The 20080-nt window shown below is 39.8% G+C and overlaps 2 protein-coding genes across 4 annotated transcripts in view; one reads left to right on the top strand and one right to left on the bottom strand.

Annotated features, from left to right (window-relative positions):
* fancl (FA complementation group L) overlaps positions 1-17114 on the top strand; it is a 62745-nt gene extending 45631 nt beyond the window's left edge. Inside the window, exons 9-15 of the mRNA XM_080200398.1 lie at positions 7612-7762; positions 9079-9162; positions 9257-9302; positions 9409-9490; positions 13983-14099; positions 14225-14296; positions 17043-17114. Coding sequence (XP_080056524.1) covers positions 7612-7762; positions 9079-9162; positions 9257-9302; positions 9409-9490; positions 13983-14099; positions 14225-14296; positions 17043-17078 — 588 coding nt within the window. The 3' untranslated portion in view covers positions 17079-17114. The remainder of the gene's footprint in view (positions 1-7611; positions 7763-9078; positions 9163-9256; positions 9303-9408; positions 9491-13982; positions 14100-14224; positions 14297-17042) is intronic.
* Positions 16901-20080, bottom strand: part of LOC145350924 (serine/threonine-protein kinase VRK1-like) — a 103018-nt gene continuing 99838 nt past the window's right edge. For all 3 annotated transcript variants that reach the window (XM_080200396.1, XM_080200397.1, XM_080200395.1), the window contains exon 12: positions 16901-18015. In XM_080200396.1, the coding sequence (XP_080056522.1) occupies positions 17482-18015 (534 nt within the window). In that variant the 3' untranslated portion in view covers positions 16901-17481. The remainder of the gene's footprint in view (positions 18016-20080) is intronic.

The following is a 20080-nucleotide window of genomic DNA, read 5'->3' on the forward strand; positions in this document are numbered from 1 at the left end:
GTCGAAATAGGATCTAGACCATGCAAATATCGCAGAACACAATTACTTAGGTGGTGGGAGGAAAGTTGCATGAAAATAAGCTGCAGTTTAGCCAAGTGGTAACATGCAACACTCCAGGTGAAGGTAGAAATGATCAGAACTATGTTGGAATGATTGACAAGATTGCAGTGAAGTTTTACTTTTTGGGTAATTATTTTCTTAAAGGAAAAAAAGGAACAAAATCCTTAGACATTTTGAAAGAGTTCAATGTTAAATTCAAGGCAGATCGTGCATGGTGTAATTCATTGGTGCTATTTGGTCCAATTACACACTGCAAACTGAAGGAGACCACTATTTGCTTTGGACTTCCACAGCAGATGGAGCCACTTTACTGTAATACAACCATAAATAAACTTTCAGTTGAGATTGCAAAGGCAGACTAAACCTTTCAGAATAGTTTACATTACAGGCAGAAGCATAAGCCTGCAGCAGAATGGACTGAGAAAAGAACATGGACCTGCAGTCTGTCACGCTGACAGGGGTTAGTGGCTCTGGGCCCAACACCGCCAGCTGTCAATCATTGGTGTGATTTACCAGTTCAGCCGAAAAAAAGACGAACAAGATGGAGCCTTTAGGTGTAGATAGATCCAAAATTTGGATTTTCCTTTAAAAGGAGAATCCACAAATTAACCACAGTGGGCATTCAGAGGAAGATCATTTTACAATCCTTCTCTATAAGTGTGTCCATGTATATGATAAATATGTTGTAAATTAAATTGCATTCCTTTGTAATGTCATTCCTCAGTTTCAACATACTGCAGCATAGGAGAAAAAGCAGTGCAAAAAATAAAAAATGAATGGAGTCTTTTGTTTAAATATTTAGAAGTTTACAGAATGAATGTGCCTGAAAACGAAATGGTCATATTAGCCTTACCTGTGGTGTGCCTATCTGTTGAATAATCCAACAAATTATTAAAACATGCCAGTGTCTGATCAGAGGTAAAATTCCAAATTATTTTTGTTCAGGAATTTGATGCTGGCTATGTAACATCTCCTCACAAATCGGGACCTTGCTCTTTCAGTCCAGGTTCAGCACATTCAGTTGCATAAAGCAAAGCCAACAAACTTGAAAATCCAATACTATTCCATTGTCATAGAATGGGAAATCCAAATAGCCAGTCACTCAAGTGCTTGACTCACAGATTTCCCCAGAGTTGCAGAATTTATAAAATGGCCAGAATTTTATGGAGCTCGAGCAGGCATATGCCTGACCTGGAAGTGAGTGAAACTATGCCGGAAGATGTTGGGCTGCATCCTGATGTCATCGCACGCACTGTCAACATTTTGGTCAACAGACGCATGCGAGAGTCGAAAGTGTGCACACCAAGCAGGCAGTTTAGCTCATTAAGGGGCAGTTGAATGGAATTTTATGTGACCTGCCTGCTTTTACAGTTGGCAAGCAGTCAGCGTTAATGTTTCAGCTGCAATCTCAATCTAGGCGGTAGGGGGATGAAATGTCAGGGCTGAAATAAAAAAGGTGTGTTGGGAATGAGTTTGTGTTTGAAAGTGCTACCTGCCTCGACACGCTTTGCATAATTTCTCCATCACAGTTTTTTTTTTACGGGTCGACAGCTCCCTGAGGGAGCATATTAAAAGTACCAGCCACACCTTCCCTTTTCTCAGCTCCTGCCCTATATGCTGTGCTGAGCCTTTCCTCGTCATGTTTCACACTGGCTGCTCATTTAATGGTCAGCTGGCATGAAGTTGCATTTTGGAGCTGATTGCAGCTAGAAGTGTGTTTTGTGCCTGCTTCCAGGCCTGCAAAGTGCACATGCCTAATGGGTGGAAAATTTAGGCCGAAGTTGCTTGTGCTCACTAGATGACGAGAATGGCAGCATTAAACTGTAGCACCAGGCAGATCCCTGTGAATATAGTCAGAAGGCCCAGCCGAAGAAATAAGAAACGTTTCTCTTTTTTAGGAAGGCTATTTGAAGGGAACATTCTTTTTCAATAAGCCAGGCCTAGAACACTTGTCGATCCCATTGCCTCTGCAGAAATGTACTGCACAGAATGCCATTATACAGCTTCTGCTTCCTTTTATTATGTCAGATTGCAAGGAGGCGGATGCATTAGCTACTTTGCCTGACCTCAGTAGAAATCCCAACACAGTGCTATGTCCCACCGTATTATCTGCAAATAAACTCGCTGCCTTAGATGTACATCAAGTTTGTTGGTGATTGAGGAATTTTCGGACCTATTCCTGTGGGAGCTGACAGAACTCCTCTGACCAGTAGAGGACACATTCACACCCAAGGTGTGGAGGTAATGCTGGCTGTACCATATGATCATTATAGACTTTTAGGCAACTAGGATGCCCTGCTGAAAGTTGTGGTGTCAATGATATTTCACTGGTCATGGCACTGACCTAAGCAGGTCACGGGTTTGTGCCTCACCTCGGAGTCTTGTGCGTTTGTAATTACTCTGGCATTTCGGCGCAGCCCATGAGAGTGTGCTGTACTATCTGAGATGCCATCTTTCAAATAAAACTTCAAACTGAGGCCCTGTCCGCTCCCTCTTGGCATTATTCATAAGTAGACATTACCCAGTACCACCAAAACTGATCATTTGATTACTATTTATTGTTGTGCCTCCATTGGCTGCTGCATTTCCTAAATGTAAGAGTTGCTACAATCCAGTAGTGCTTTATTGGCTGTGAATTGCAATGATGAGCTCATGAAAGACATTATGCAAATATAATTTTTTTCTTCCATTTTCTCTCATAAGAACATAAGGAATAGGAGCAGGAGTAGGCCATCTAGCCCTTCGAGCCTGCCCCGCCATTCAATAAGATCATGGCTGATCTGTCGTGGCTCAGTTCCACATTCCAGCCCTCTCCCCATAACCCTTAATCCCCTTTCTTATCAAAAACCCATCAACCCACGTCTTAAAAATATTTAGCGAGGCAGCCTCCACCACTTCAACGGGCAGAGATTTACCACCCTTTGAGTGAAGAAGTTCTTCCTCAACTCCGTTCTAAACCGCCCCCGCTTTATCTTGAGGCTGTGCCCCCTAGTCCTACTGTCCTTTCTGAGCGGGAAGAGTCTCTCCACCTCTATCCTATCCATCCCATTCATCATCTTATATGTCTCAATGAGATCTCCCCTCATTCTTCTAAACTCTAATGAGTACAAGCCTAGTTTATTCAGCCTCTCCTCATAGCTCAACCCCCTCAACTCCGGCATCAGCCTAGTAAATCTCCTCTGCACTCCCTCCAAGGCCAAAATATCCTTGCGTAAGTACGGCGCCCAAAACTGCACACAGTACTCCAGCTGCGGCCTCACCAATGCCCTATACAGCCGCAGCAAGACCTCCTTACTTTTATATTCAATCCCCCTCGCTATGAAGGCCAGCATCCCATTAGCCTTCCTGACCACCTGCTGCACCTGCAAGCTGGGTTTTTGCGACTCATGCACAAGGACCCCGAGGTCCCTCTGCACCGTCGCCTGCTGCAGTTTTTCGCCACGTAAGTAATAATCCTTCCTACCATTATTCCTACCAAAGTGGACCACCTCGCACTTGCCAACATTAAATTCCATTTGCCATTTCCTGGCCCATTCGCCCAGCCTATCTAGATCCTTCTGTAGACTCTCCACGCCCTCCGCGCAATTTGCCGTTCCACCAATCTTGGTGTCATCAGCAAATTTTGACACCATACACTCAGTTCCCTCCTCCAGATCATCTATATAAATGGTAAATAGCTGAGGCCCCAGCACCGACCCCTGGGGCACTCCACTAGTCACCAACCGCCAATCCGAATAGCACCCATTGACCCCCACTCTCTGCCTCCTATTTGACAACCAATCCTCTATCCATGCTAACACCCTACCCCCAACTCCATGTCCCCTGACCTTCTGCAATAACCTCTTGTGAGGTACCTTGTCAAACGCCTTCTGAAAATCAAGAAAGACCACATCCACCGGCTCTCCTCTATCCACCGCCCTAGACACACCCTCATAGAACTCCAGTAAATTTGTCAGACACGACTTCCCCTTAACGAAACCGTGCTGCGTCTGCTCTATCAAGCAATTCCCCTCAAGATGCCTCGCTATTTCCTCCTTGATGACGGATTCTAACATTTTACCTACAACAGACGTTAAACTAACCGGCCTATAATTCTCTACCTTTTGCCTGGTACCTTTCTTAAACAACGGCGTAACATTAGCCGTTTTCCAATCTTCTGGCACTTCCCCGGAATCCAGCGACGTTTGGAAAATAACCACCAAGGCATCCACTATCACTTCCGCCATTTCTTTCAGAACCCTCGGATGCATTCCATCCGGTCCTGGGGACTTGTCATCTGCACTGAGTTTTAGGTTGAGGACACCCAGCTGGATGGCACAGGGGTTAGCACTGGTGCCTTACAGCGCCAGGGACCTGGGTTCCATTCTGGTCTCGAGTGACTGTGTGGAGTTTGCAAGTTCTCCCCATGTCTGCGTGGGTTTCCTCTGGGTCCTCTGGTTTCCTCCCGCACTCCAAAGGTGTGCAGGTTAGATGGATTGGCCATAATACTACTAGGCCATTGCCTCCCCACCTGGTAATGTGCCCGGTGAGAATTTCATCTCCAGCACTGAAGAGTGGTTCAAGCTGTTCAAGCAGCCAGTCAGTTGAAAGGGTTTTTGCAGACCACCTTCCTGTCCACCCACTCCCAACCAGGATTAAAAAAGAACCCATTAAAACAAAATACCTTTCAATTATCTCTTAACAAGGAGCAATGGGTACGTACAAATGAAGTGAAGGTTTCTGAAAAAAAAACTCCAAAATCTTAAGTTCATTTTAAAAAGTATCTGAATAATCATTTCATTGCATGATAAAATTATTTTTTTCTGGACCCATTCTGTTGCTCATCAAATTTCATTAATCATTAAGTTTAAAAACCTGCTTACACCTGATTTGACAGGGTGTAGCTTTTCATGGGCTTTAAAACGTGATGTGGGAGGGCGTTGCAGGAGCATTGAAATGCTCACTGGTTTTAATGTTTGCTCCCTCTGGGAGGAGGCAAACCACAGCCTGTATTGGAAACCTGAATGAAAAACTGCAGCCTCAGAATTTCCATGCTCCTCTATGCATGACCAATAGTTTGTGGTCAGATTTAGAGATGTAATGATGGTGAATGCTGATAATCTGGCCCATTACACAACAGGCATGTCTTTCTCTCTCTCTAGTTTCTGTAGCCCACTCAGCATTCCAGTTTCCAAGTAGTTTTTGTTTGCTCTGATAGCATCATCCTCACTATTGGTACCAAAGGGTTATGTTCTAAATAGTGGAGGATCAGCAGAGCTCAGACAATGCAAATTGGCTGAAAACTAGGGTGCTGCACATCCGTGAACAGCACTCACAAAGATGGCTTCTCCCAAGCCATGTGCAGCAGTCCTGGAGAAGGAATTTGCGATTCATCTTTTTGGAACTGCTGAGATCCATGTGGTGTAGTTACACCCACGGTACTGTTAGGAAGGGAATTCCAAGATTTTGGCCTAGTGACAGTGAAAGAATCGTGGTTGTCATTTCAAGTCAGGATGATTTGTAGTTTGTCGGTGGTGTCCCCCTGTGCCTGCTGTCCTTGACCTTTGTGGTGATGGAGGTCACGGGTTTGGAAGGCACTGTTGAAGAAGCCTTAGTGACTTGCCTGAAGTCTGTTTCAACTTGTTGCCAGTGCCGCTAACACTCTATGTCATGCTGAGATTCAGAAACAAGAGATGATTTTGGATACAAAAAGAGGTAATAATCGCCCACTTAAGAGGCAATATGCCATGGGCAAGGGCCCATCTGATGCCTCTACTATCACCTGTAAAACTGTGGTGGGGGTAAAGTTGTAACCTGCACGCAAGCTGCCAATGACAAGATGCCCTAATTTAGTAGTCTCATCTGTTTTCATGTTTACGTGTGACCGTAAATTTGAGGCAGAGTACAGGCAAAATAAATCTTATAAAATACATTCAAGGGAAAACTAAATGAGCCATGGGAAAAGAAAGGAGTGGAAACTTATGTTGAGAGGGTTAGATGAACATGGGAGGAGGCTTGTGTTGAAAATATACATGATGTGGAGATCTTAGGTTCATTTCATATCTGTAACCCCTACAACTTGTTTGGGTTTGCAAAATCTCACTAACCGTCCTGTCTTCAGACAATACACATCTCTTTAACTTGTGCTTAATGCTCTCTCCACTCACATTGTCTGTACCTTTAAGACTTCATTACCTGTAAAGACTCGCATTCCAACCATTATTTGGTAAATTGAGTTTGTGTCTTTATATGCCCTGTTTGTGAATAGAACTCCCACTCACCTGACAAAGGAGCAGCGCTCCAAAAGGTTGGGGCTTTTTCTACGAAATAAACCTGTTGGACTTTAACCTAGTGTTGTGAGACTTTTTACTGTGGAAAATATACACCAGCAGAGTGTGTAATGCTCTGTTACAATTAAAAACTGGCTGTAAATTCAAGGTTTCATTGCTCTAAAAGTGCACACTGATGTAAAAAATATCTTTTCAGATGTGATGCCATATTTTTCACACTGAAGATTACAGAAAGCTGCAGCAGAGAATGAGCCTGTTGTGTCTGTGCTGATGCTGGCTCTTTGAAAGATTTGCAGTTATTCCTGTTCCCCTACTTATTCCCCATAAGTTTGAAGAACATTTTCAAGTATTCAGTTTTGAAAATAATTATTGAATCTGCCTCCACCACCCATTCAGACAGTGCATTCCAGATCATAGCAAATTCTGTGTTTAAAAAAAAAGTTCCCGCATGTCTCCTCTGATTCTTTTTGAACTGCATTAAGTTTGTGCCTTATGATCGCTGATAGAGTATCAAGTCTCATCTCATTCTTCTCTGTTTTAAGAAGAACATCCTGGTCTCTCCTTTAGTCCATGGTACCATTCTAGTAAATTTCCTCTGCATCCTCTCAAAGACCTTGATATTTTTCCTCAAGTCTGATGCCCAGAATGGAACACAGTTGAATTGAATTGCAGCTAGATTTATAAGACCAAGTATGTCTTATTACTATCCTCTTTACCTTGTTCTGCCGATGTCAAAAACTTGCACAAACACATCAGTTTCTGCACTCCCTTTAAAATTATACCATCTAGCTTGTCTTGCCTCTCATTCTTCTGGCCAAACTAAATCACTTCATATGTTTGTACTTTCTGTTGTATGTCTCCCCATTTCACCATTCTGCCTGTATCCTCCTGAAATCTGTTACTAAAATGCTCGCAGTTTACTTAAGTTTCAAGTTTCATGTCACCTGCAAGCTTTGAAGTTATGCCTTTTACGCCCAGACCCCACTCATTAATATACATCGGTGGAGGAGTGGTCCCTGCATTGTCCTCAGGGGGTTACTTCAGTCCTGCCTGAAAAACAAGTAGTCACCATTCATCTCTGGTTTACGTCCTTTAGTCAGTTTAGCATACACACTGTAACTGCCCCTTTAATCCCATGAGTTTCAATTTTATCATAAGTTCATTATGTAATACAATATGCACTTTCAAAAAGTATTTTATGTGCACATCACCTGCACTCTGCTCATTAACCTTCTCTGCTACTTCATCCAATACAGCAGTGTTTCTTTTTGCCTTTTTTCAGAGCTCCTTAATAAACCTTCACAGCCAGTTCCTGGCAGCACTGGAGTCACTGCAGGATTTCTGGGATGTTATGGATGAAATAGATGAGAAGACCTGGGTGCTAGAACCAGAAAAGCCAGCACGGTCCTCCACAACACGCAGAATTGCCATAGGTATAAATCTTTTATTATAAGTAATGGATTTATCTGAATAGTTCTGAAATGACATTGAGAAAAAAACTGAATGGCACAGATACTGATAAGCTTTTCAGCATTTCTTTAAAAACATGTTATCAGAACTCCATTAAAAAACTGAAATCCCACTGCACAATGTATTTTAAGACAGCTCCGAGAAGACAATCTTGATTTTACTGCTGTTGTTTCTGAAGTTGTGATACGAAAACCTGATATTTTCTTAGCTTTAGCTCTTATCTATTTATTGTTTTGCTTTCACATCTTAAGTGTGTGAAGGTCGTGACTCTAAACAGAACGGCATCTTAAATGTGATCATATTTAAAACAGGAAAAAAATCTCTCCAGTTTCCCCCCCCCCCAACCCCATGTTATTCTCAAGCATCCACAAATGAGAAGTTTTACAGACCCTTATCTAACATATTGGTGTCCCAAGTACTACACTCAACATTCAAATGAAATGAAATTAACAAAATAAATTCAATCGGAAGAACAATGTTAATCAATATCTATATTTTCCATCTATTGGATATGTTGGATGGGGAAGATTGAAGCTAACCGTTGCTGTTTACAAAAATATTGAAAAAAATCCTCATCTTAGCAGTAATTGGTAACATTAATTCTTCGTTGCAATAAAAAGTTTATTTATTTATTAGACACAAGTTGGCTTATATTCAAAATGCAATGAAGTTATTGTGAAAATCCCCTAGTCACCACAGACCAGCACCTGTGCAGGTATACCGAGGGAGAATTTAGCATGGCAATTCACCTAACCTGCAGACACGGGGAGAATGTGCAAACTCCACACAGACAGTGACCTAAGCCAGGAATTGAACCCGGGTCCCTGGAGCTGTGAGGCAGCATTGCTAAGCACTGTGTCACCATGCTGCCCTGTATTCTTAGCACTTGAGTTTGTACAAATGAAACATTGAAATTATTTCTTATTTTCTGGCAGTTCTCAATTTAAAGTACTGTGATAGGATCAATAACAATTTTCAATTATATAGCAGCTTCAGTTAGTAAAAGTCATAAGTTTCTTCACAGGAGAGTTAACAGAAAATTTGACAGAGCTATATAAGGAGTTATGACGAATACCAGAAGCTTGGTCAGAGGATAGAATGACTGCCATGGAAATGCTTTACTACACTACTTACTGCTTTTGCTTTGTGGCACAGTGCTGTTACTTTGAAGGTTACTTTTTTAAAAAAATCTGTACATGAATAGTTGAGTTTGGCATCATTTAGCAATGTTATATGTTGCCTGTGATTTATTTTAAGTTATTAGTTCTTGGATTCATAGGTAACAATGTTTCAATCAATGTGGAAGTGGATCCTAGACATCCTAAAATGTTACCTGAATGTTGCTTCCTTGGCGCTGATCATGGTAGGTGATTTTTTTGAAATCAGATTTGTTGTTCAATTTTTTTGGTTTATTCATGTTAAAATTTAAAGAGGTAACCATATCTGTTGGATCCTAGTGGTAACTCCACTGAGGAATAAGCTGAACACCAATATGCATCTTTGGTAAGTAATACTCAAATAATATTAGTGTCACCTGAGTGCTTATAGTCTTCATCACCCAGAGGTTAAAGTAAAATCTTTGTAAGTAAATATAATATGTGCTTTGCAGGTCTCCCGAGTGTACTGTGTTGCAAAATCTAAAGGATATGTTGGAGATAGACTTTCCATCTCCTGCTACCCATGAGAAATCTGTAAGTTTCAACAAGAAAATGATACTCCAGTTTACCTTTCTGACATTTTCCAGCTTTCAAAATATGTACATGGCTCCAAGATGTGAAACGCAAAGCAGTTATCACTTTAAATTTTTGAAAATTTCTGCAGCATTGATGAAAATTGCTTGGAGCGCAGCCTCCAACTATTACTACAAATGCTTTTGTTTGGGAAGACAGTTTAGTAATGCAGATTACGCAAACTTGAAATGATCTTCCTTACCTAAAGGTGTATAAAGTGAAAACTGTTTGAAGCAATAGAAGTGGTGTCATATGTAAGAGGCTATCCTGTTCATTGTATATCAAAGTGATTGCATTTCTAGTAGTTACTACCAAATCTTTACCTTGCATCAACCAACATTCCTAGCCTGTTAGTTAAGAATATATAAATGGTTCTTGCTATAAAGGAAACCTGCATGTAAGTATCATAGTTCTCAAAGAACTACAGGATATTCTACAAATACATCTAGTCAAGGATATAAGTAGACTGAGATGATTGTGTATGAATGAGAATTAAATTTACTTATATTCCTGAAAATGTAAATGTATTGTAGCTTGAACCTAGTAGCTGAACAAGCTTTACCACTTCATTCTTACTTTCATTCTCATGGCTGTCTTGCACTTAAACTAATAAGGAAACTTAAACTTATTATTATTTTCTTGGTGCTTCATTGCAGTGTTAATGTAAGCATATAGTACATTGATACATTAACACTGCAATGAAGTTACTGTGAAAATCCCTGAGTCGCCACACTTCGGTGCCTGTTCGAGTACACTGAGGAAGAATTTAGCATGGCCAGTGCACTTAACCAGCACACCTTTCATTCTGTGGGAAGAAACCAGAGTGCCCAGAGGAAACTCACAAAGAAACTGGAGAATGTGCAGACTCTGCACAGACAGTGACCCAAGCCAAGAATCGAACCCAGGTCCCTGATGCTGTGAGGCAGCAGTGCTAACCACTGTGCCAATTTTATTTGGTGCACAATTGGAGGGCGATGAGCCACACTGCTTGATGACTCCAATGCCATATTAATAAATTCTACCTTAGGAAGACATTGCCTTCAGGTATGAAGGCAATGTCTTTAGTGTCTCATGTTGGCTAACGGGGAAGGTACGTTGATAGCTGGTCACTGAATGGTCTAAATCCAATGGCACATGCGAAGGGGATTTTCACAGTGACTTAATATAATCCTACTTGTGGCAGTAATAAATAAACTTTAAATGCATGTATGTTTCCCCATTTACAGGAACCATAACTGCAAATTATGTATCTAGCAATTTGCAATAAAAACAAATGCAATTTTGTATTAGGAATCCACAATAAAGCAATGTACACAAAATAAAGGTCTGAATCTGTTGTTTGTAAAAACACTAAAAACGTGAGCAGTTGAAATATTTTTTAGTTAAAAGTAGTAAATCAGCACATTTAACTTATTTTCTTATTGCAAAATTCCAGAGAAAGCTTTCAGAAGTTATATTTATTAGCCTTCACAAAATATTTGACACTTCCTTGGATAAATTAAATTTTAAACTTACCTACATATGTTCAGGACAATAATGCTCATTAAGCTCAGGACTTATTTTCAGAGCAGTTCAGTAACTGAAAATGACAAAATGGTGGATGTAGAGTTCAGCACTCATTAAAAATAATACTGTAAGGCTATACATCCCTCCTGTATATATTTTGTCTCCCTTAGAGTATTCTTTTCTTACACTTGCCTTATAATTTGACAAAAGTGATTTTTTTTTGCCTATTAAACTTCTGGGTAGCTAGTGAATTGTGAACTGTTTTAAGCCCATTAAATTGTTGTTCTACTCAGTTGAAACCAAAGGCTTCTGACTATCATTTCATGTTAAAAGAGCGGAAGATAATTACAGATAAGGAAGCAATTTGGTCTTTCTTAGCTCATCCATCCAGAAAGATCCTTTAAGCCCTTCCATTGCAGCATCCAATTATTCTAGGGTTTTTTCCGCCTTTAACAGGAACTCTGTTCCACATGTTTAGCAGCTCTGTGCGAAAAACAATTTCCTGATATTAATTCTAAAATTATCATTTTATTCATTTCAAACCGTGTTTCCTTACTCAGCTTCTGTGATTTAGAATGATATTCTGAATTTACTTTTTTCTGATGCCTTGGCCATCTTTTTAAACCTCTTATGCAAGGTCACCTGTTACGTCTCCTTTTTAGACTGAAGAGCCAAGTTTCTCAAGCCTTTCTGATAACTCTGACACAACTTGAATCAGTCTTATAGCTTTTCTTGCTCCATCTTTGAATGGAGGAGGCTTTCAATTTGCCACCTAGACAAAACTGGGTCATAAATAGACCACCTTTTTATAAAGATTTCATGATTTTCACCTTTTGTGTCCCACATCCCCACTTACCCGGTTGTGTCTCTATTATTTGAAAGTTAGAGTAAAATGCAGTATTCAAGGTGCAATCTGACCAAGCACTGCAGCTCCTCTGATTTTCAAGCTTAATGATGACACTGTCATAGTGGGTCAGATCTCAAGCAAGGATGAGACGGAGTACAGAAAAATGATAGAGAATCTGGTGAACTGGTGTGACAGAAATAACCTCTCCCTCAATGTCAACAAAATGAAGAAGATATTCATTGACTTCAGGAAACATAGTGGAAGACATGCCCCTGTCTACATCAAAGGAGATGAAGTGGAAATGGTTGAGAGCTTCATGTTTCTGGGCGTCCAGGTCACCTAATAACCTGCCCTGGTCCCTTCACATCGATGCCATAGTTAAGAAAGCACACCAATGTCTCTACTTTCTCAGGAGGCTAAGGAAATTTGGCTTGTCTGCTACAACTCTCACTAACTTTTACAGATGCACCATAGAAAGTGTTCTTTCTGACTGTATCACAGCTTGGTATAGCTCCTGCTCTGCCCAAGACTGCAAGAAACTACAAAGGGTTATGAGTGAAGCCCAGTCCATCATGCAAACCGGCTTCCCATCCATTGACACAGTCTACACTTCCCGTTGCCTCGGAAAAGCAGCCAGCATAATCAAGGACCTCATGCACCCCAAACATACTCTCTTCCACCTTCTTCAATCAGGAAAAAGATACAAAAGTCTGAGGTCACGTACCAACTGACTTAAGAACAGCTTCTTCCCTGCTGCCATCAGACTTTCGAATGGACCTATCACGCATTAAGTTGATCTTTCTCTACACCCTAGCTATGACTGTAGCCCTACATCTGTACCCTCTCCTTTCCTTATCTATGTATGGTATGCTTTGTCTGTATAGCATGCATGTGATAATAATAAATCAAATCAAATTCCTCTCAATATGAGTGTGAATCTGCCTCATACTAATTAAAAGGATCATCGACCAATAAGCTAAAGTAGGGTGAGTAGGCTAAGCAGAGGCAGGCTTACCCCAACATTTATGCTGGGGTTCAGGGAACCTGTCCTCAGCATTCAACCCAGCCCATTGAGTTTCTGAGTCTGGAAACTGATGTAAATCAGAAACAATAGTGCTTCAATAGCAAGTCCCAAAATACCTCACTTCTTAACTGCCCCATTCTGATGTAACTTCTCTAGTAATTGTTTTTTATCCAAGATTTAAAAAAAAACTTACATTGATGTAGTACCTCCTACATAATCCTCAGAACATTCTAAAGTGCTGTGCAGCAAATTAATTACTTTTGCGGCGTTGTGATTTGGTATCTGGGGAAATCTGGCATGATAAGTTCCTATAAGCAGCGTTGTGAGAAATGACCAATTAGTTTATCAATTTGATGGTGTTGGCTGATGAATAAACATTGGCCATAACTAAAAGAAAATCTCATGTTGTCTTTGAATGGCACTATGGAATCTTAAATCCACCTGGGAAAAGCCTTGGATTAACATCTTAACCAAAAAAAACCTGGTGAAGTATTGTACGCCCTATGAGTTAAATTAATTGCTTTACATTTAAAACCTCGTGTTTGAGTGTGTGCTATAAACTAACCCTCTGACTTCATCCTATCTCGAGTTTGCTATGGGGTTATTACTAGAAAGTGGATCACACCAAAATCAAGGGATTGGGAAATGATCCACCGTTTACAAAGGGGGAAGTAAATCAAAACACCTTTCTGTTTACAGCTGGGTGATGAGAGGAGAAATTAGTGTTTTTTAAATTAACCCCACTCCTATCTGTACCAATAAACATTTCTTAAAATAGTTCTTGGACATGTGCTATGATTAGATCTTGGTGAAAATCATATGCATATATCAAACTGTGGTTGAGAGGGAAAAGTGGGAATTTAATAGGGATGTTCCATTTGGTGGTCTTGGCAAAGGCGAAGTACGATCCTTGCTGCTTGAGGAAGGGTGCAGATAAAGCCAGTGCATTTTAAGCATCGTGTATACATAAAATATTACATTTAGTGTGACCACCTTCTCTGGAATTTATAGTATAGACATTATTGATAAATTTCCAGAAGAACCCATTTTCTTAACCACATTTATTTATTTGACAGAGTTTCAGTATGGAATGTGGGATTTGTTATGCATACCGACTTGCTTCATCCATTCCAGATCAAGTATGTGATGACCCACGTTGTGGGCAGCCATTCCATCAAGAGTGCCTTTATGAGGTTAGTAAAACTTAAAGCACATTTTAAAAACCCTAACATTTACAATTTTTTTGTATTGCATGATGTGCTCTAATGTACACCTCACTGTATTCTGATAACTGCTGAAATGTTCAATTCCCTTGCAGTGGTTGCGAGGGCTGCCTCACTCTAGACAAAGTTTTAACATCATTTTTGGAGAGTGTCCTTACTGCAGTAAGGTAAGAAAAGATAAGTTATAATAAGCTAACTGGTATCATTCTCTAATCAATGTGAAGCAGCCAAACTAATTTGTATGTAAGTTTGCCAAATGAAGCATAAAATTCTAGACTTAAAGTTAGTGTAAATTTATACATTCTTAATATAATGCCACACCCACTAGGAATACATATTAAGAAATAGTGCTGATGTTGCTCACAATTTTCCATTTATTAAAATTAATGGATAAAAAATTGTGGGCTTTGTCTGTACAAATGGTCTCCCGATTAAATGCATCTGGGGGGCACTGGTATATGTACTGTATCGAGTACATGCAAGTGGAAATTTTACCCTTTACTTGCTAGCCTTCTCTGGGGAGTGTCCATTTTAAACTTTATTGCAAAAATGGTGAAATATGATCAACTGTAATATTCAATAGGTGGAAATGTTCACAGGAAAAACAAGGCAGAAGTGAACCTTCTGATGAGAATCTAAAAATAATTGACTGAAAAGCATATTCAAAGGACATCTGTCCTTCAATTTCCACCTACATGACAGAGCATTATAAATACATTTTCAACGTGTTTCATAGTATTGATCTATTATTAAAAATGACATGCTTTGCCTTCAACTTTAAAATGTCTCTTGAAATCTCAAGTAAGCAAGACATAGCCCACTTATTACATGCTCTGCTTCCAATTACTTCCCGCGGTGCAGAATGAGACCTGTTTATCTCTGATGTTACCTATTTCAACTATTTTTCTATTCATGCAGAATATTATACTTTGAATTGCCTGAAAATCAGTGAAGTTTTGGTTACCTCGTACACTTGTAGATTTTGTAATCCTTCCGCAACTCTGGATTTACTTAATGATTTGCTGTACGAAGCCACAGAATTGTCTCCTCTTTTCAGTCTGCAAAAAGCTAAATGGATGTTTTTGGGCTGAATTTTAACTGCATGTAGTTCCCTAATTGCTTTCTAGAGAGCCATATATTCTTGATCGATATTGAAAGGATGTGGAGGATAAAACAATGAGAGTAATTCAGACATCTCAGGGTGACCTAGCAGTGGAGTATGCCCTCACTAGGGATGGGCATTAAATGCTGGCCAGCCAGCGATGCCCATGTCCCATGATTGAATTAAAAAAACAGCATGCTGGGAGTTTGGTGAATTGAGGGAATCTTAAATTGTTTTCTAAGAATCTAATGTTGGGGGCATTCCTCCCATTCCGCCCGCCATGGGAATCGTAGCAGGTGGGGAGACGGACCACACAAAGGCCCAGTATCCTTAGGTGGGATTGTCCGGTTTTGAGGCGAGCACGGCCAGAGAATCCCACCCATTGTCTGTATTTAATAGCAAGTACCTTTTTAAATTCTAAATTTCATTCAGAGGCCCAAGCAGGGAGATGGAAACTATCCACAGGGTAGTAGTTGTAGATCATTAATTAAGGAAATTAGCTTGAACTGTTTTTTTTCTCTGCCTGGTCTTAGCTAATCCCTTTAGTTTCAGAACATACAAATTCAGACATTTCAGTTGCGACCTAGCACCAGTGACCTCAACAAAATGATGGGAGTTTGATGAGTTGAAAGAGTGTGACTTCAGTGAGGTGCTGGAAGTTTGGGAGTTTGGTGAGGTGGGGAGAGAGGTGCTCTTTTCCTGTAGAAATGGCTCTTACTCTCTACTGGTGAAGAATCTAGCTGTGTGATAAGTATCTGGTGAGTGGTTAACATCTATTCTATTCCTAATGTTTAAAAAAAAAACTGGAATTTGAGGTAATTTAGTATAATACATGCAGCTTGAGGAGCTGTGGCTCAGCTGCAGACAATATGACACATCAGGGAGGGGGAAAATTACCTGGACACTTTGTACCAGGAGGCTGCCACACCTTTAGTATAGATCATAGAACCTTACAGTGCAGAAAGAGGCCCTTCGCCCCATCGAGTCTGCACCGAACACAATCCCACCGAGGCCCTATCCCCATATCCCTACATGTTATACCCACTAATCCCTCTAACCTCCACTACTCTGGACACTAAGGGGCAATTTCTTAGCATGGCCAATCAACCTAACCCACACATCTTTGGACTGTGGGAGGAAACCGGAGCACCCGGAGGAAACCCACGCAGACACGAGGAGCATGTGCAAACTCCACACAGACAGTGACCCGAGCCGAGAATCGAACCCAGGACCCTGGAGCTGTGAAGTAGCAGTGCTAACCACTGTGCTTCCGTGCTGCCCTTAATTTGCTATATATAGCTAATTTGATTTTAACCCAAATAATTGAAGTATAATTAATAACCCCATAGTCTTATTATCTGGTCATTGATTTACATAACAAATTTGTTGCTCTTTTGTCAGTAATTTTTTTTGTCATTTGCAGCAATCTTACAAATTTTTTGGAAAGAAGTTTAAGATCATTTGTTTGTATATCTTTAGTTGTGTACAATTAGTCACGTTGAATTAAATCCCAATCAGGAAATGAAGCAATAGTATTGAGACTGTGGTGTACTTGATACTTTTTGTCAAGCTGTGGGCAAATAAACAGACTGCAAAAGACAGCATTCTGTCAAAATATAATGAGTAATAAGATTGACATTTTGGCATTCAAGGACTTATTTTATTCTGCATTCTCAAATCACTTAACCCAAAGACATTAATTTATCATACAGTAGTCTTTAAAGTGTGAATCATTATCACATTGTTTTAGAATTAACAGTAACAAAACAATGCAACAAAGTTACATTCTTGATTTCTTTCTTTCCCTTTAGCCAATTACGGTAAAGATGGCTGTCAAGAAATCCTAACTACTTAAGAGTGAAGATTCCTGCTCTGGATATTTGTAAACAAAATGTCTAGTTTCTGTTAAGTTGGCAACCTATCTTTAACAACTCTATTAAGATACTCTAATTGTAAGTAGGTTAACCTGGCAGCATATCTTGATGGTTTGACAACCTTCATTTAACGTACATCATATCACAAAAATAGTGACTGCAGTCGCTCTAATAAAAGCAATTTCAAGAAGGCCATGTAATAAAAATTGAATCAGATTTATTCTGTCACCATAAACTAGTGATCCGAAGCATCATTGCTTTAAACTCCTGATGATGCTAAATATTGACTCAGCAGCATTATGCAAAAGAGGCAGTAAATTTGTGCAAGGTTAATCTGTTACAGTGAACAATGAGACTGTGATAAGTTGTACAATACTTAGAAAAACAAAAGGACAAGGATAATTAGTGCTACCAAAACAAAGACTGCAGTGCCGTAGCGGAAGATGTCTGATTTTACTCGCGTTTGATCCTGAGGCACTATTGAAGACACAGTTGGACCAATTACTCTTTCATTACTCTGAATAATCATTGTGACCTCTGGTATCCTGTTCCTGACCTGAGATCCTATTGAAGATTCAACTGGATCTGGTATTCTTACTTTATTTTGAACAGTCATCTTGACCTCTTCTTTCCTATTCCTGATCAGAAGATCTGGTGAAGATTCAACCAGACCAGTTATTCTTGCTTTATCTTGAACAGTCATTGTGACCTCTGGTATCCTGTCCTTAACCTGAGACAATATTGAACATTCAGATGGGTCACTTATTCTCGCTTTGTTCTGAACAGTCATTGTTCTTCTTTCACCTTCTTTCCTATCCCTAAGCCGCAAAGGTGCTGGATGTTCAACATTGTGCAAAGTGTTATTTTTCCCTTTAGTCGATTTTGGTTCAGGCAGTGCGTGTCTTTTTGGCTGTAAGACAAATTTATTATACACATTAAAGCAGTGAAAGAATAAACCAATAATAGTTCTCATTGAAAATCTGTGTTAATTGATTATCTGCTTTGGCAGTCAAAAATCTTAATCATTGTAACTTTTTCTTATTGCAGCAAAGTTAGTTGAGAACATTGGAGACCCACATGAAATAGTTTTACAATAGCACTTGGCGACTGGCAACTGCATTTACACCAACTAGAATGCAGCATTTCTTTTATCAAAAAGTAATTCACGTTGTAATGAATATTTTTAAAACTAGATGAATAGCTGAAACGTGTGTAAAAAAAAAAATTCTGTAAAAGGAAAATAAAGCTCATAATGTAAGATGTTTCTGCTAAGCTTTAAAAAGAAAATAAATGCATAGTTTAGAGGAGTCTCGTAATCTTAGAAACCGAATCCTGGAGTGAATGATGCCTTTGTTTTGGAAGCTTTAGAAATTATTTTAAGAGAGTTTAGGAGGTATTTTCTACATCTAGTCTGAGGATGTTGGCAAAGTTGAACTAAGTTTGGTAGCAAATGATAATGGAAGGCACTAAAGGAAGATTTCCTTGTTACACCCCAGCACATATTTGTGTGTGCAGAGATTGGAGAATTGCTGTTTTGCAACCCTGACCTTTAAAAATTGCTGACTGGCTGAGGAGGATGCCAGGTGCATGGGCAGAAGGACTGCCTTGAGGCTCTGGTACAAAACACAAGTTAGAATAAAAGATGAAACATCTTTTAACTCTTACCACCCTTCACCTCATCCATGCCCTTAACCACCACTATGGCCCTTTTTGTCCCAATGTCAACCTATGCTCCTCCAACCACCTTATGGCCCTTTGTAATCTCTATGTCAACTAAGTGCCAACTCATGCTCTTCCACCCACCATCCTTTGCTCTTGTATCTCCCACTGCAACTCATCCAGTGTCCACTATGGACAGACTTCTGGACCCATGTAGAGATAAGATAAAATGAAGTTCTATAAAATAAAGTTCTAAATGTCAATTTCAGACTTCATTAAAGGAGAATAAAAACACTTATAAAAACTCATTTACATTACAACAACAAGCATTGAAATTCATAGTCCCACATCAAAGAGTCTATAACCACTAGTAGCTATCAATCAAACTGAAATGGAAGATATTATGCTATCATAATGGTTGTGTAATCAGTCGCGCAGCACTGACCCAGTAACGCAAGCACTCTGGCTTATGTCAAGGGAGAGAGACTGAAATAACAAGCAATTTTTTTTTAACAGCACCCAGAAAATTTTTAAAGACTTAAAGGGCAAGATTTAAATGCTTTGACACTTTTGACAACTCCCTCTGACACACTGTTTTGACAGGTCTGCTGAGAGTTCCAATGAACTTGACAATAATGAGTTGATGCACATTTTACGCTCATTTTCATGTGACTTAGCAACCACTTAACGGCAACATTGTTTTATTTAAATTGCACGGGTGATTTGTTTAAGCGAACAGTGTCTTTAAATGTTTTTGCATGGCAACTTAAAGGGGCCAAATTATGCATGGTCTTTGTGTGGGCTTTTACCTTGCAGTGCAATTGCAGCTTAGAGGGAAGATTGGCTGATTAAATTGATTTTTTGGGGAATTGACCTAGTCAGCATTACGATTCAATTACGTCATTCAAATGTGACTTCCCAGTTGCAAATCCAGGCTTTTACTAATTCTTTTGACATGCAGGTTTACCCTGACCCTTAAATTTTTCCAATAACTTTCTCATCACCAATTAGGTTAACTGGACTGTAATAACTCAGTCTATTCATTTCTCCCTTTTTAACCAATGGTACAGCTGACTTTGAGTCCTCTGGCACCAAACCTTCAGCCAGTGAGGATTACAAATGACAGCCAGAGTCTCTGCTATTTTTTCCTCTTGCTTTCTCTAAATTTCACCCAGGTCTGGAAATATATCCTCTTTCAAGGATGTTAACCCCTTTAATACTTACTCTCTCACTGGCAATTGCACCCGCTTGTTTGTAATGCCTGTATCACTGCTCTCTATTGTGAAAACAGATGCAAAGTATTCAGTAAGAACCAT

Source organism: Carcharhinus amblyrhynchos, chromosome 12, assembly GCF_965287045.1.
Source record: "Carcharhinus amblyrhynchos chromosome 12, sCarAmb.v2.hapA, whole genome shotgun sequence".
Taxonomy (NCBI): domain Eukaryota; kingdom Metazoa; phylum Chordata; class Chondrichthyes; order Carcharhiniformes; family Carcharhinidae; genus Carcharhinus; species Carcharhinus amblyrhynchos.